The sequence below is a fragment of the Typopeltis vanoorti genome, chromosome 4, assembly GCF_054136105.1.
Source record: "Typopeltis vanoorti isolate ZY-2024b chromosome 4, IOZ_Tvanoo_1.0, whole genome shotgun sequence".
Lineage (NCBI taxonomy): Eukaryota > Metazoa > Arthropoda > Arachnida > Uropygi > Thelyphonidae > Typopeltis > Typopeltis vanoorti.
In genome coordinates, this window is record NC_143552.1 from 126,458,379 (window position 1) to 126,476,126 (window position 17,748).

Consider the following 17,748-nt stretch of genomic DNA (forward strand, 5'->3'; position numbering starts at 1 on the left):
CCTATATTTGGTCAGTTGTTGACAAGATATCAAAGATACTGCATGCCTTCTTTCTGCTAAACAAAACGATTTCAAGTCTCCTTAGACTTCCCAGACTTCCCCTTCCTCCAACCTACATTTCACAAGTATAAAATCATCTGTACTTGTGGAATGCATTATATAGGACAGACAGGCAGCAGGTTTGGAGAGATATGCACGTCAGAACATTTTGTGGAAACAGAAGTGGGGGGGGGGGGGTCAGGATTAGCAGCACACAAAACCACAGAAACCAAATACCAAGTACTGCGGTAATGCACTGAATTAATCTACATGGACTACAATTTCTACTGCCAGAGCTTTTTTAGTCTTTCAAAAATGTTAAAGAAACCAACATCAATGGTAAAAAACAAGATACGATCTTACATCAAGTCTGATCTTCCCTCATAAAAAATCTAACATGTGCAGACCTAGGTAACTTCCATCATGTAACCAACCATCAGGATGCATGTGCATGCATTCCACTGTTAGTCTCTTTCAAATACTGAATATTGTTACCTGCTTGTAGCTTACATATTTATATAATTCACTGTTTTCTCAAAAGCACGTGAACCATAGTTGTTCACAAAACTAGTAAATTATCAAATAAAAACATGATTTTCTACCAATTAGTTCTATGTGATGTGCATGCCAGCCTTAAATAGTATCAAGGTTCTCCTATTACAGAATTCTTAGAAATCAAACTTCAAGTAGTGATGTATGCAAACATCAAAATGGGGAATTGGACAAAGACATTGTTGGGTATGCTTCTGTGGAGAATGGCAACAAAACTAAAATGCTCCACATAGATTAGTTTTTACTCAAGAGCATTCAAAGAATCAGCTGAAAGATGAACCATCCTCTACAATGTAATACAAAAAAAAAAAAGGGGATGACATCATCCCTGGTTTACATCATCTGGTCTTCATTAATCCATCCTGACAGCAACCTACGAGCCAGTAGTCAGCATAATGGCGAATGCATGAGTTCTCATATTTCATCAGAGATGTTAACTGTTTTATTTACTCACTTTCTAGTTTTTTTTTTAGTTTATTCATGTTATTTTCTTGATACACTGCTTGGAAACCATTTCATGAAACTAGTCAAATAAAAAAAATAGTTTCTATTTGGCATTTTTGTTTGTGGTAAAATACTGGATAAAAAAATTCCTAGAAAGACATTTTGTCCCAATGATCATACAGAAGGCTCTACTGAGGTAGAGGAATTTTCAAGTCATTAGAGAATACAGCTGGCTTGCTGGCCTGGTTGGCCGAGTGGTTAGAGTATCCGCTCTCCAGCCAAAAGGCTGTGGGTTTGAATCCCACTGTAGGCATATATGTTTGTGATTGTCTAGAGAATATTACTGGTAGTGGTGGACAGTAGATGATGCAGTTGGTGGATGAGGTTGAGTGGTGGAGACAGAGTTTTAGAGCAGGTGCCCTCCCTCGATGAGTCTTGGACTCCCTGGAGGTGTCAAATAATAATAATAAAGAAAAATGAAACAATGGTATTTATCAGCAATCTAAAAAGAGGTGAAGGAAATGAAAAGCAGACATGCAGAAATGTCTAAATTATTGGAATAATTTAGAGAAAAGAGCAAAATTAATAATAGTGGTAAGTACACACTGGATTTCTGTTCAGGATACAGACTTGCCATTATTATACCATGTTCCACAAGAAGAGATGATGTAAGAAATAAGAAAATTATCATTACCTATGCTATTGTTGATAGCAATATCTTCATGCTGATTTCAGGACACAAGAATATATATACACTGCTTAGAAAGAAGTCAACAGACACACCATGGCAAGGTGCATCATGCCATGTAGCGAGTCACATGTTTGTAGCTGGTATAAACTGGAGGAATATGGGAATAAATTAAACAAACATAGTCAGTACAACTGTGTCGAGGTGAAATGGCTGTGAGAAAGGAATATGATGGAGTTTCCAAGAGGCGTTGTGATAGGATGCCATATTGCAAGCCTATCCATTTAGCAAATAGTTGACAAATTGGGTCAACAATTCAGGATTGTTGACCCAAGTGTGGTATCACTGATTGCTGACCATCTCAGGTCAGCAATCAGTGATACCACACTAAGATGGAAACAGAGAGAGAGAGTTGACTGTAAGTGCTAGCCACAGTGGATGATCCACCACACTCACCGAACATGACTAGTCTGCCACAAAGGATAATATGTAAAAACCACCACTTGTCAACCAACACATTGAATACAGAGTTCCAAGAGCATCAAGTGGAACACAAATCTGCACAAAAACATTCATAACCAAGGTTATGAAACCCATCACAACATGGGTTTCCATGGTAAGACTGCAATATACAAACCCAACATTACCCAAACCAATGTGAAGTGTCACCTTCAGTAGTGTAAACTGCATGTACAGTGAGACATGAACAAGTGCATGGGCAAGACTGTTCCTGCCCTCGCACGGCATAATGTGTGTGTGTGGGGGGGGGGAGACTGTTCCAAAGGACAGAAGTAGATGGAATGCAAGAGGAGGCAGTGGCTTTCATGATTTTGGAGGAGAGTGGAAGAATAATAGTGGCCAGTTCAACAGAGCATGATTGGAAATGAGCAATCTTAGAGAGGATTTTGGTGCACTACTCCAAATAGGGAACAATATTCCATGCAAATAGTATGGCCTCCCTCAATGAGTTCCTGACACCTTGGAGATCTCACTTAATAATTACAATAATAATAATCTCAAATTTTAAAAATACCGCATCATTCAAATATCTTGGAACATTGACTACTCAAGATAATAAAAAATTAGTACATAAATAAAAGCTAGAATGCATGTCTCTAATAGATCTTATTATTCACCACATCATTTATCTTCCAAAATTCTATCGAGCAGAGTTAAAACAGAAATATACAAAACAATCATTATACCTATTGATTTATATGGAGCAGAAACCTTGAGCATAACAAACCAAGATGCAAAAGAATTGCAGATCTTTGAAAATAAAATCCCCAGAAAAGTCTCTATAGACCTGTAAGAGATAACACAATAGGTGAATGGAGAAAAAGACATAATCAAGAACAATATGATCTCTATAGATCCCCTTCAAGCCGATGAAATCAGAGCATGCAGATTGAGATGACTTGGACATGAGGAAAGAATGGGTGAAGACAACTAAACAAGCATTCAAGATGAAGTCTGATTGAAAGCAACCTACAGGTAGACTGTAGATGCACTGAGAGGACAATATCCAAAAAGACAGCTGAGATTAGAATCCAGGACTGGAATGAAAAAGCTGAAGAGACAGAAACAGAAGAAGACGGTATATGCAGCAAAGAACCTTAGAGGATCAGCAAGCTGAAAAAGAAGATTGTTACAGGTCACCCTTCATTTTTCAATATTGCAATTATCCTCTGAGGTATATGGTCCATGAACTTTAACTTCCTACTTACTAAAACTCCAAAATCCCTAGCTTGATCAGTTTCTTCTAGCATAATTCCACCAACATAATAGACCATTAAATATCTTATAAGACCATGCACCAACTGACAGCCATTTTTACATGCTCACAACTCCAACATATTCAAGTGCTGCATATTGGTCATATTCCTGATTACCTACATCATCAGCAGGCAGCTGTATGTCAAATTATTCCCAGTGGCATTAATGTGAAGACTGAATAACAGTGGACCAATCACTGATCCCTATGGTACACCATTGGTCACCTTACGTAAATTTATCTGCTTTATCTTTATTCTTTAAATCCTATAGACTTTACAGTGGTGCAGAACTTTACTGCACCACTGTAAAGTTCTGCTTTATCTACTCTGATGTCGACTGCACCACTGCTAATATACTACTTTACCTTATCTGCGCCATTATATTATATCTTAATGTGCTTTGTACTCTGGCCTTCTTATGTTGCTCACACTCTGTAGTTTAACTAAATTATTTGTTTTACGATTGCACTATTTATTGAGTGCGAATACGTTAAGACATATAAGCAAAGATAAAGCAGATATTATTCTCCACTAACTCTTGACTATAATCATCTCAGATGTGGCCTTAACTTATCATATAGCATATCATAAATACTTTTCCCCTTATTAGTCAGGTTTATGCAGTTTCGTATTTTTGTCAAATCAGACAGACCAGTCTCAGTGTATGGTTCACAAATCAATTTATTTAAACCTAGAATTCTATATACACTGTTCAACTTACATATAAGCATTGACACAATGAAATTTCAAGTCTTAGATGATTATAAGCAATTCTATCTTAGGCTTATTTCCACAATTCTATCTTATATTCTAAGCATGACTTCTTGTACTCTTACTGGTCACTCAATATCTCATATGCTTGATAACAATAATCTACGTTTAGCACATACAGAATTAAGCTCTTAGAATAGATGCTTATTTGTTGACATCGATAATATTTATACTAATACAACTGACTGTGGACCAAAGCACAATATGTGATTTGTCAGGAAGTACAAATCTCTCCTTGTAGTTACGATGAGTTACATATCATATAGTTCTTTCATTCACTACAGTCCTTACTTGATTCCTCTGTCTATACAATCTTTCTTTCCTCAGGCTGTATGTCTGTTCCATATTTCCTGCCGTTTCCCTTTGTCTTCTGTCGTCGATAATCTTTAACCTTTGGAGTCTATTAACTAGCAAAATGGTGGCACTGGGCGTTTGATGAGTGCTATCTCCATTGAGGTCTTGGTGGCTCCAGCACGACAGACAGTTAAACTTCACGTTGCGATGAACTCAGGGAAGAAATGGCTAAAACTTTGAGAAGGCTAAAGCCCCGAGACTGGTACAAAAAAATATGAGATGCTCCCTTTCCAATGACCAACAGCAGACTTACACATGGCAGTGGAGAGAAGGGGGGAAAAAACCCTAAGATGCTCTCCTTTGAGATGTGAGAGCTTATATATACTCAGGAATCTGTATAGCACATGCGCAATATTACCATATATAGAATTGCACTAACATTGTGACTTTATGACGTGACACTTGATACATCATACATTTGATTAAATGTAGTTTTGTAATGAAATTATTACATACAAAGAATTTTGGTAAGTTTACAGGCAATGACAATTCTATATATATATATATAGAGAGAGAGAGAGAGAGAGAGAGAGAGAAGCCATTGCCTGTAAACTTAGGGTTTTCCCCCCTTATCTTCCTTATATATATAAATATATATATATATATGTATGTATGTATTCATGAGCATTGACTCGGTTACTTTGATACATTTAGAAAGATATTTAATGCCTAAAAAACCAAAACTTTGAGAAGGCTAAAGCCCCGAGACTGGTACAAAAAAATATGAGATGCTCCCTTTCCAATGACCAACAGCAGACTTACACATGGCAGTGGAGAGAAGGGGAAAAAAACCCTAAGACGCTCTCCTTTGAGATGTGAGAGCTTATATATACTCAGGAATCTGTATAGCACATGCGCAATATTACCATATATAGAATTGCACTAACATTGTGACTTTATGACATGACACTTGATACATCATACATTTGATTAAATGTAGTTTTGTAATGAAATTATTACATACAAAGAATTTTGGTAAGTTTACAGGCAATGACAATTCTATATATATATATATATATATATATATATATATATATATATATATATATATATATCGAGAGAGAGAGAGAACTGCCATTGCCTGTAAACTTAGGGTTTTTCCCCCCATATCTTCCTTATATATATATATATATATATGTATTCATGAGCATTGACTCGGTTACTTTGATACATTTAGAAAGATATTTAATGACTAAAAAACCGAGAATTAATTAAATGCTTTAATGATAAAAAACATAACTAGTTTCGGCTTTTTACAGCCTTCATCAGGCATCTTTTTAGGAAGAGGAAACAATAATAAAAACTGAAGATTCTAAAAAACTGAGAAGCACAGATAAATTGCAGTACATAATTGAAATAAAAAAACATATGTGTGTGTGTGTGTGTGTGTGTAAAGTTCTCTTTCTTGGGTCTTCCTTATATATATATATATATATATATATATATATATATATATATATATAAATAAACATATATAAAAAATTAGTTTGAATGACTATATACCAAGAATGAAAAAACAACAAGGTTTAATATTAAGATAAAACTAGTTTCGTTGAATGATTCAACTTCTTCGGGTATTACAGGCAAAGAATTATTATAGTCTAACCAAGTGAAAAATAAACTTTCAAATTTCAAATAAACTTTCAAACTAATCCCACGATTATATGGACTCCCTCTGTTCAGACCAATCGTTGAAGGCATAAAACAACCTATTTACAACCGTACTTACCCCTACTTACAACTTATCTAAACATCTTGCATCCTTTTTAAAAAGCCTATCTGGAACTTCCTCATCTCATATAAAAAAATTCGGCTGATTTTGTGTCAAAAATCAAAGCCATCAAACTTAACAAATCAGATTTAATGGCAAGTTTTGATATAGTTTCCCTCTTCACAAATGTACCTACTCAAAAAGTCCTCTATCTTCTCCAGAACAAACTATCCAAGAAATTCTTTTCCTCACTCTCTCACTGTGTAAATTCAGGATACTTCAAATTTGAAAAAAAGATCTACAAACAAAACTCAGGATGGGCTATGGGCAGTCCACTCTCTCTCCGATTCTTGCCGATATATTTCTTAAAGATTTTGAAGAAAAAGCAATCTACTCTTAAACCAAACATTTGGTATCATTATATAGATGATATATTCCTCATCTAGGAACACAGTATCAACAACCTCAATTTGTTTCTACACCACCTCAACAAGTTTCATGAAAATATCAATTTTACCTTCGAACTGGAATCCAACGACTGTCTCTCCTTTCTGGACTTAAAACTTACCTTCATGCTTCATCCCATCACTACCCTCCACAAAAATTTGGTATTATTTCAACCCTGGCACATCGAGCCAGATCTTTACTTACAGATGAAACAGAAATTGAAAATGAACTCCATTTACTTAAAAGGACTTTTGTCAACAATGGTTTCTCTCTTAAACAGATTGATAAATTTTTCTCTTTCCATTGCTCTACTGCTACTGAAGATTCTTCTTCCCCAAGAGCTTTTATTTCATTGCCATACATCAGCTCTCTCCCCCCAAAACTAGCAAAAATTCTTAAGAAATTCAACATTAGAACTTGCTTCACTACGTTTCCAAAACTTCACTCCATACTAAGTAAACTTAAAGTGAAACATCTCCCTACTCAGTATCCAGGAGTCTACCAGATTTTGTGTGAATGTGGAAAACCATATTTACGGCCACACAGCTAAATCCATCCTTTTGCATATGGAAGAACACCAGAAACATTTCCTACAATAGGACCAGAGCCAGCGCTCTCTCTAGCCATGTTCTCTTCTCTATTAACTCGGATGAAGGGTGCCAACACCTCGTAGACTGGCCAAAAACTTCTAATATCCATGTGTGTTATGATGAACTCGAAAGAAAGATCATCGAATCTAGAGAAATTTCACTAGATTCATCCCATATTAACAACAGCCTTAGCTTCAATCTCTCTGATGCACACATTGCCTCTGTTCAGTATTGGCGCATTCATGGCAGCTCACGCACGTAGTCAACTTTAATTTGGAACTCAAGCTTGCATTCCTGTTTTTAAAATGTACTATTGTCTTCTAGATGTAATTTTATCATGTCTCTGTCATTTTTTGTATAATTCTTTGCCTGTGATACCTGAAGAAGTTGAATCATTCAACGAAACTAGTTGTATCTTAATATTAAACCTTGTTGTTTTTTCATTCTCGGTATATAGTCATTCAAACTAATTTTTTATAATATTTTCTACCGAGTAAAGATGAACAATAATATAAACACATATATATATATGTATGTTTATAGATTGATTTATTTGGTTTGAGTACATTTTGTTTAGTATTTAATGACTAGAACACCAAGAATTAAAAAATAAAAGCAGGTTTTATTCACGACTAGTTTCATCTTTCACAGACTTCTTCAGGTGCAAAAAATCATAGAAATAAGATAACTGTACAGGAACTGGCTCTGAACAGTACAAAAAAGTGTTAGCAAATAACTGTTAAGGTTATTTGTGCAATGGGATTATCATCCATTCTTTGTATTCCTGTGGAATCATATATGTTCTGAGACAAACTATATAGCCTAGTCAAAGGCACAGTCATTTCAGTTGAACATTATATTTGAATGTCTACTAACAAATTGTACTATTTAAAATCTGAGTCTGTACAGAATACCCTGCATTCAATTAAGTCATATCCACTAATACTGCTAATCCTGTGCTATGAACAGGATTAGCAGTATTTTGCATGTTATCTAATAAAACAAATTTGATTAATACAAAGACACATGGAAAATTTTGGTCAGCCATCATTTCAACACACCATTCACTAGCATCAGGATAAGTCTATTCCAGGTAATAAGCAATATAATTTTGGCGATTTGTCACATGCATCACTGTCTCAGATTAGTACATTTAGTAATATTATCCTGCTGGATAATAACTACTTCTTAAATTAAGTAGTGGAAGAAGAAGCATTTGAGATCCAGTTAATGTTCTCATTGCTTAATTGATATTAAATCAGAACTCTCAAGACAAATACCAGAGTGTGTGCATGTTATTCCTCATGAAAATGTTGGGAGTTCTCCATCCAAATGCAAACAATGTTGCACTGCAAATGCAATGCAACTTTATTTACACAAGGCAAAGCCTTTTTGTAAAAAGACTGCAAATTCAGTACAAGGCATATTTTGAAAACTATATGTTACTCATCAATTTCCATCAAATATGTATCCTCAAGGATTGTTCTGGCTACTATGATAGCACTACATAATTAATAATGTCCTACCAACAATTTCCCTCCAAATTAGTCTATTACTTGCCAGCACTCCAGTTTTATTGTATCTAACATTTCATTCTTCTGAGGCACTTCTGACCGAATCAATCCACATAGACCTTCATCTACCTCGAGGTCTTTCACCTACCATCTTGGCATCAACACCTGTTTTGCTAACTCTTCCTCTCCCATTCTATTTAAGTGACCATACTACTGTTATGTCCCCTACTTCCATACATATTAGTTATTTACCTCAAAGGAATCTCTTACATGTGACACGTGATATCTCTGGTTCACAAAGGAATAGCCCGAGGGTCGAGCCAAAACCTATGTGGATGATTCTTCCTAACCAACCTCTCGTTAAACCCTAAGAATATTTATTTTTAACTGCGCCACCTAGGACCCTTAGATTAATTGAAATGTTAATCAAGAGGTTGTTAGAGAGCTTTGCCAAAGTATCACAAAAATTGCAATCATAACCAAAATTTTACACTGAATGAGTTCCCCGCTTAGATCCGTATTATTTCACAAGTGGTACATTAAATTCCATACAGACACAGGATTTAGTTAAAGAATAGCAAAATTTATTTAACATAAGACATACAATACTATTTACACAAAGAAAGTTTTTCATCCAATAAGGGTTAAGAATTAAGTCAAGTCTAACAGTACTAAGTCACTCAAATGAAAATTCAAACTAAGTTTCAATTAACCTTATATATCTCTTATATATCAATCAAACAATCTCTAATTATATATCCTCATTCTAGACACAATCTTATTAATCCTCTTATAAATGGATATTAATCTAATACACATTTCATCAGATTACTCATAATATTCCACACACTGGTTTCTCTTTGTCCTAATGTCCTCATAATAATTGTCTCTGGGTTCTTTGTTACAATAATTCTATGTGAGATTAAGCTCTTAATTCATACACGTGCTATGGGATAATCGTATATTCTTGGTCAAAAAGGATCATACAGGCACCATTCATTTAACCTTAATTATTCCATACAATATATCCTTTATACACCACTAGTTTTAGAATTAACAATTTTAAAAGCATTCACTCCTAGGATCAAATTTCATTCTAATATTCCTGGACAAGTTTAACATTTACAACCATACAGTGCCTATTCATTTAATACTTTCTTTAGCTCAAATTAATCACTTTCCTACAGTCCTTATTTTAACTATTCTTAGAGTTCTTCACTGAATTCTGCTTTCACACACAAATCAGAGAACAAAATTTTACTTATCTATATGCTTTAGTTTCTTTCCCTCCGATCAACGATATGCCAACGTCATCTTCTTTATGGACCTCTAATTTCTTAGCACTCCAGGTACGAACTTTCTTGGGCACTTCATGCTGTATACTCTGCTACTATGTAGTGGAAGTTTGGAATCAGAATCTTCGCCAACAACCGTTCCTTCCGCATGCTAGCGATGGAATCGGCACCAAGATATGCAGCCGACCACGAGGTATAAACCCAGGACACCCACGAGGATCTCAGGAGCACGACTCAGGAACACAAGGACCAAGACCAGAAGACCAAAAGACCTTGAGAGAGGAGGATTCCAACCCTTTTATACCCCTCTCCTATCGGCCGCTACCGTAAACTTGGCCGTTCATCCGAGTCGCGAACATCGTTCGTTACATACTTGTGACGTCACAGCATCCGATTCTCTCACTACTCGCCCTCGCTCTCCGTTAGCACGGGAATGTATGGGGTAACAGTTTGCTTTCCCCCTTCTTCTCTTAGGGCATACGTAAACATAGAATTTTCTTGATTATTTTTCCTTATGTTGTTTTATAAATAAAAAACAATTTGACCAAAATTTAAGCATTACTATCACTTATAACATTAGCATACTTTCTTAAATATTCTTTCCTTTTCTTAAAGTAAACAAATTTTTTCTTTTTACACTAGTACATAACACTTCCTTTAGATATTTTACAATTTCTTCCTTTCTTCTTCTTGTTAATACACTTGTTATTAACGTACACATTACTATTACCTAGATAACAAGTATTTTCAGTAAGCATTGTATATAGTTTATACTCTGTTATACAATGATAAGTAGAATCATGACATTCTAAACTTATCAGGGTATAACACTACCTTAGATTATCCCTGCTTACACATTCTTTAATGCAAGCAATGTCAAGTTCCTTCTTAATGTCTTCATTTTTAATATGATTCAACCATTAATGCCATCAGTTTGCTCTCCTAATTTTCCGCAGAACCTACATATCTGTGGTCTCTAATCTTTGATCAAGTGCTTTATTTCTAACCCAACTCTCAGATCCATAACTTAAAAATGCTTTGAACACTGCCTTGTATATGCTGCTAGTTTGGTGTTTTGGCTAATTTGTCTCTTATTCCATATAAATTTATTCAGCTAGCTCCTCGCCATACCAGCTTTGCTTATTCTGTTGTCTATTTCCAGATTTAACTTGCATCTGCACTAAAAACTGTGACTAAATAGCAGAATATTTCACTTGTTCCAAAGGCATGATAATGCTTCAGTTGCACTCTATCCAGAATGAAATTGAAGATTTCTATATGTTTGCCTATTTTCATACTTCTGCTCTTTTTATTGCTGATTTTCATATCAAATTGGTTATAATTGCTATTCAATTTACAATGGTGTCCAAAAGCTAAGGATGAACTACATTTTTACCTGTATATGAAAAAATTTCCATAACTACAGCCAAATGTGGACATAAATTTATGGCCAGCATACCAATAAATTATATTACACTAAAAATGTGTTATAAATTTCATACATATTAAATTGCAATATGACTTTGGAAAAAGCTACAAATTTCCTAAGGGTGTAGTTAAGGAATTAATGCACAGTGCTTACAGGAAATTATGTGGAGAAACAATTTAGTATGGAATATGTCCACTCCTCCAAACTGTGATGCAGCTCTCACAACATCATACCATGCATAACACCAAGTGATTTAGGAGTTCTTAAGGGAAAACTGGCCAACTTCCCCTTCAGAACAAGGATAAGGCCTTGTTAGTTTTCTGGAGGGGAATTTTGAGCAGCAACGTATCTCCCTATTGCTTCCCAAACGTATTCTATGAAGTTCAGATCTGTGGAGAGTGCTGGCTGCTCAATTTGATTAATATTCTCCATCTCCAGAAGTATCTCTACTGTTCGTGTATGATGGTGGAGCATTGTCATCCATAAAAATGAATTTGCCTACAATGTCAAGGAACAGCTGAACATGATGTTGAACTTCATTGTTATATCGTTCACCATAGTCCCTTTTTCGATGCGTTCATCAAAAAGCAATCTCCTGGCTTCACACTTCACACCAATGCACAAATAACTCACCATGATAAATCCCCCCCTCCAACACACAACCGTTCCAGATGCTCAATATGCAATGCCTCATATATCCTTTCACCAGAAGGAGATGAGAAAAATATTATCCAAATTGGACACAAGTCTCCTGGCCCTGATGGCATTCTTCCAATTGTCCTGAAAGTTTGTGCACCAGAACTAACTCCTATCCTATGTCACCTGTATATACTCTCTTACACCACTGGTATCTATCCCAGAGCTTGGAAATTGGCCTATATTTCAACCCATTCCCAAGAAGAGCGACAAATCACTGCCACCCTATCTCACTCACTTCAGTCCTGTCTAAAATAATGGAGAGAACTATCCATTTTGAACTCCTACACCACCTTGAAGGCACCCAGCTAATAAATAACCACCAGCATGGATTTTATCGCTGCCGATCAACAGGAGATCTAATCACATATATTACCCATCTCTATACAAATGCCATGGAGAAGTTTCAAAAGATATATTTCGGCGATTACACCACATTTTTTTATTCAGTTATTCAGTTATATAAAACACTGAAATAATAGTTCCCGACAAGTTTCGTAAATCATAGGATTTACATCTTCGGGGGTAAATAGTATAACTTAAAAGTTTAAACAAGAGAATTAATAAATACAAATCATAACCGTCTGGCTATTCATAAAACTCAAATAACAGAATACTGAACAATACTGGACGATGTCACGTGTTCTTGTTCTCATGCATACAGTCCGAGCTCAGATTGAGGTAGTTTTTTATTAGAGCTGACCAAACTTGATGGAGAATTAAACCTTGATTTTTATTGCATTGGGTTGGGTCTTTTAGCATATTAGCAGCTTCTTTAAATTTTCTTATATAACTTGTTTTCTACGTATGACATCATGGTTTTTTGCCAGAGTATATCGTGTCCAGTAGAAGTGGAAGTTAATTCTCCATCAAGTGTGGTCAGCTCTAATAAAAAATCTACCTCAATCTGAGCTCGGACTGTATGCACGAGAACAAGAGCACGTGACATCGTCCAGTATTGTTTCAACATCAATAACGTTATATATCTGCTTCTGTTATTTGAGTTTTATGAATAGCCAGACGGTTATGATTTGTATTTATTAATTCTCTTGTTTAAACTTTAAGTTATACTATTTACCCCCTGAAGATGTAAATCCTACGATTTACAAAACTTGTCGGGAACTATTATTTCAGCGTTTTATATAACTGAATAAAAAAATGTGGTGTAATCGCCAAAATATATCTTTTGAAACAATTAGCCACAGAAGTCTATGCCTGCAATGGAGCAGTTTGGCAAATCTCAAGTGGTTGCACTTGATATCTCCAAAGCTTTTGATCAGGTCTGGCACAAAGACTTACTAAACAAACTCCCATCATTTGGTGTGTCTCAGAACTTCTGCAGTTGGATTGCCAGCTTTCTATCTGGATGCACACAATGTGTGATAGTGGATGGTTCCTTATCCTCTCGCCATTCAACTAATATCAGGGTTCCCACAAGGTCCTACTCGCTCACCAACCATCTTCCTTCTATATATCAATGGCCTACTTCAGTTGACCTCCAACCCAATACACTGTTTCGCAGATGACAGAACATTGCACCTCTCTCTTTCATTTGATAAACCTTACTCTACACAAATTAAACCTGCAGAACATCAACCACCACCGCCCTCAATTCTGATCTCCAAGTCATCCTCCAATGGGTTCAGAAACCTCATTTATTTCTCACAAAAAAGAATCCTTTTCTCCTAGTATTACATTTGACAATACTCAGATTTCCAGACAGATAAGATTTCTCTTCTTGGAATCACCCTGACATCAAGCCTCTACTGGCATAAGTACATCACAACCATTACCGCCTCAGCTTCTAAAAAACTAGGATTTCTCTTTTGCTCAAGATATTAATTCACCTCCGAACAGCTGTTAACCTTATACAAATCACAAATCCACTCAACTATTGAATACTGATCTCACATTTGGAGTTGGGTTCCTAAGAGCATCCTCAAAATGCTTGACTCAATACAGAGGAGAGTAATTAGAATGATTAATAACCCATCTCTTACCAACTCACTCCTTCCACTTTCACACAGGCATTTAGTTTCTGCAATATGTATACTTTATAAATACAGTCATACTCTGACTTACGCGAATCCAGAGTTACGCAGTTTCTTATATGTACGTATTCCTGTCCCACTTCACGCCTCACCACTAGTCGCATTTGCCAGTGTCGCACATGCTGTGAACAAGTACTAGCATGTTTCATGCAGTCTCCATTCATGCACGATTTTTATAGTCTACAAACCTTGCGATTGTTTAATGTTATGTTCTTGATAAAAATTTTATCACATAAAAAATAATAATGTCGTCCAAAAGAATCAAGTTCGATTCGTCTACAGCTAGTAAGAAAAAAAAAACATTGACTTTGGAAACAAAACTCAACATTATTAAGGATTTTGAAGGCGGAATGAAAATTTGTGAGCTAGCAAAGAAGTTCGTCTACAGGAATCCACAGTAAGAACAATCATAAAAGAAAGGTTTACAGATTTTGGAGGACATAGATTCTAATGAGGAACGAATTGTAGCCACAAGGCAAGGAATAAAAAAAAATCATTAGCTTGCTATGAAGAAATTTTGCGTGACAAGAAAAACGCATTATGCCGTCAGACAAATCTATTAGATGTTATGAAACCATCGACATTGAAATAACTTTCTTTTTTTCTATGTACGAAAAACTACAATTATGATTATATTTCTTAAAAAATATAGCTGTTTTTGTAAACCTTTGGTCCCAATTATATGTTTGTATATATAAATTCATGCAAAATTATACCCCGAGTTATGTGAATTCGACTTACGCGCTTTTTGTTGGTCCCACCTACCGCGTAACTTCAGGGTATGAAGTTACGCGGTAGGTGGGACACCTTAAAACCCACAGAACAAGTTTCTTTTTCTCCTCCTTCATCCATGCTACTGCTGTATTGTAGAACATTCTTCCCTGTTATGTTATGCATTTCCCAAGTAATACAGTATATAAGCTTTTAAATCAAATATAAACAAGTTTTGCCTTTCCACCACACACACACACACAGTACTAACATACTATAGGTTGATTAACCAACCTCTCGTGTATGGGCTCAACATTATAAAAAATAATAATAATAAAAAATAAATAAATAAAAATCTTTGTATAGTTGAGTCTACAGTTTACGTGTAGACTCAACTATACAAAAGCTGCTCAAACTTTAATTCTTTTTAAAAACTTTTTTTTTTTACATATTGTGATATTCACTTCCAATTTTAAATCCACTCTACGCTCTTGTATGCAGTATGAAGATATCATAATTCGATTGATCAACATAGTCAAATGAGGCTTTTCTCATTTCTTGTATCTTCTCTTCATGTAAACTAGTAAACATCATTACGTTAGAACATAATATTAATAACAACTAGTCCATATCCCGAGCAAAAATCCACCATATACTTACCATTATTATTAGTCATGTCCTTTTCTCCAAATTTTTCCAAAACATTTCTACATGCCTGATGGAATTCATTTTCTACTCTGCTCTTTAGATCTTCAACAAGTACCACTTTTTCTATTTTGTTTGTCACTTGCCTGCTCTAGTGACATGAAAAATTCCTCCACTTCTTCCTTAGAAGAACTTTCTGTGAAAATTATAGGCGCAAGTAAGTTTCATTTTCCATTTCTTCATTTTGAAGTTTGCCCACACAACTCTACTTGAAACTGCCTTCCAATCAAGAAGTTTATCTTCATGTTTGATGTTGAATGCTATCACTACTCCTTCCTTTCCTTGATCGTTATTGCTCAAATATAACATGCTATACTTATTATAGGTATAATGTGTTTATATGTTACTATATGTTCATAAAATTGTGAAATAAGTGATTACAATAATAAATTCGAGAAGAAACACAAATATATTCTCTATTTACCTATCATCAGTTTTTCCTCCTGCAAGAATTGTTAAATCTGTTGAATTTTCTGCATGTTTTATATAGTTGCTAATTCTCTGAAAAGCTTTCTTGTCTATTACAGCTGAGAGAAACGTATCATATTCTAAAGGAGATCCTAATTTCAGTTGCGCCTGTATTTCAATCAGTCCTTCTTTAACCTTCAATAGATATTCAGTTTATGAAAACAGATAATAAAATGCAAGTATTATGTAAATTGTGCAATTAAAATTAAACATAAAAATTAGTACCAAAGTTAGTTTAATAACATCCTTGAAACTGTTCTGTTGGCATTTGTATTTCAATTTCTCTTTTAAATGAATAACCGTTCCTGAAAAATAATTATATTAATACATCGCAGTTTGGCTGTCTAAATTGAATGGCTAAATAAGTATAATATAAGGTGTTCACTACAAATTTATTTCACAATAAATAAAAAATATACATACAAAATTTATACCAAAAATCCTATTAAATTTTTTTTTTCATTAAGAAAATCAGGTGTTTTTTCCTAACTTTACAGCATATTCCAACATTTTTATGTACTCTTAAAACTTAAACGTACTTAAAATGTCCTTATTTCTAATTAACATAGAAAAAGATTCATGTATTATGCTAATAATGACCCTCAGTGATTTTAGTTTCATTTTTTGCCTAGAAAAGCTCAACAGTGACACTTACATACTATATATCATGATGTGTATTATAAAGCAAGGCATGTCAGCATTCTTGAAACATATATATACATAACCATGCAAGCTGATATTAAAAAGATGTCGTCTTGGAGAAAAATAATAAACACAGGTATAGGGAGACAGATTATCACTAGCATTTTTATACAAAAAAACTTTCTAGATAATCTTCATTCTCATTAATTACATGATTCTGTTTCTCGTAGACAGGCTTATATGTTGGTTATGCATTTCTAAATCACTTAAGGAATTGAACAACGTAGATCCGATTATAAATTAAATGATACTTTAATAAATATTTCCGATATTTCGGCAACGTCACGTTGCCATTTTCAAAAAGGAACTTACAAAAAGGCACGTGCATGCAGGCACTACAACACAGTAACTGAGAATGAAGAGATGAAGCTATTGTTCTCCTAGAAGTCCTGATGGTGCCCTCTAGTGGGCTAAGTAGGTGTTCTTGGCCGTTGGGCTCAATGCCATCCACTATGGGACGTAATGCCACATTTTCTTTATGTATTTTTGGGAGTCCGTAAATACGGAAGGTATAGAGTTAAATGGCTTTAATCTGTTGGTAACTTCTACCAAGAAGTGACTTTCTTAAGGAGCCTGTGAAGTTTTCTAATTTGTGAGTTGGTGGGATTGTACTCATGTGAAAAGGTGCCATTTCGTCCCATAGTGGATGGCATTGATTCCCCCACAAATTGGCCAAAGAGCTCACACACTATACTGACAACACACCATCACACATAAAAAACTCAGCTCACTTCAAAGCCAGCATAGAAAACCTTACACTCCAACATACTGACATAATGGTCAGCTTTGACGTCTCCTCCTTATTC

General features: G+C 35.0%; 1 protein-coding gene across 1 annotated transcript in view; it reads right to left on the reverse strand.

Annotated features, from left to right (window-relative positions):
- Positions 1-17,748, reverse strand: part of P5CDh1 (delta-1-Pyrroline-5-carboxylate dehydrogenase 1) — a 280,792-nt gene that overhangs the window by 68,637 nt on the left and 194,407 nt on the right. The window contains exon 11 of the mRNA XM_090391995.1: positions 16,197-16,375. Within this exon, the coding sequence (XP_090248121.1) occupies positions 16,197-16,375 (179 nt within the window). The remainder of the gene's footprint in view (positions 1-16,196; positions 16,376-17,748) is intronic.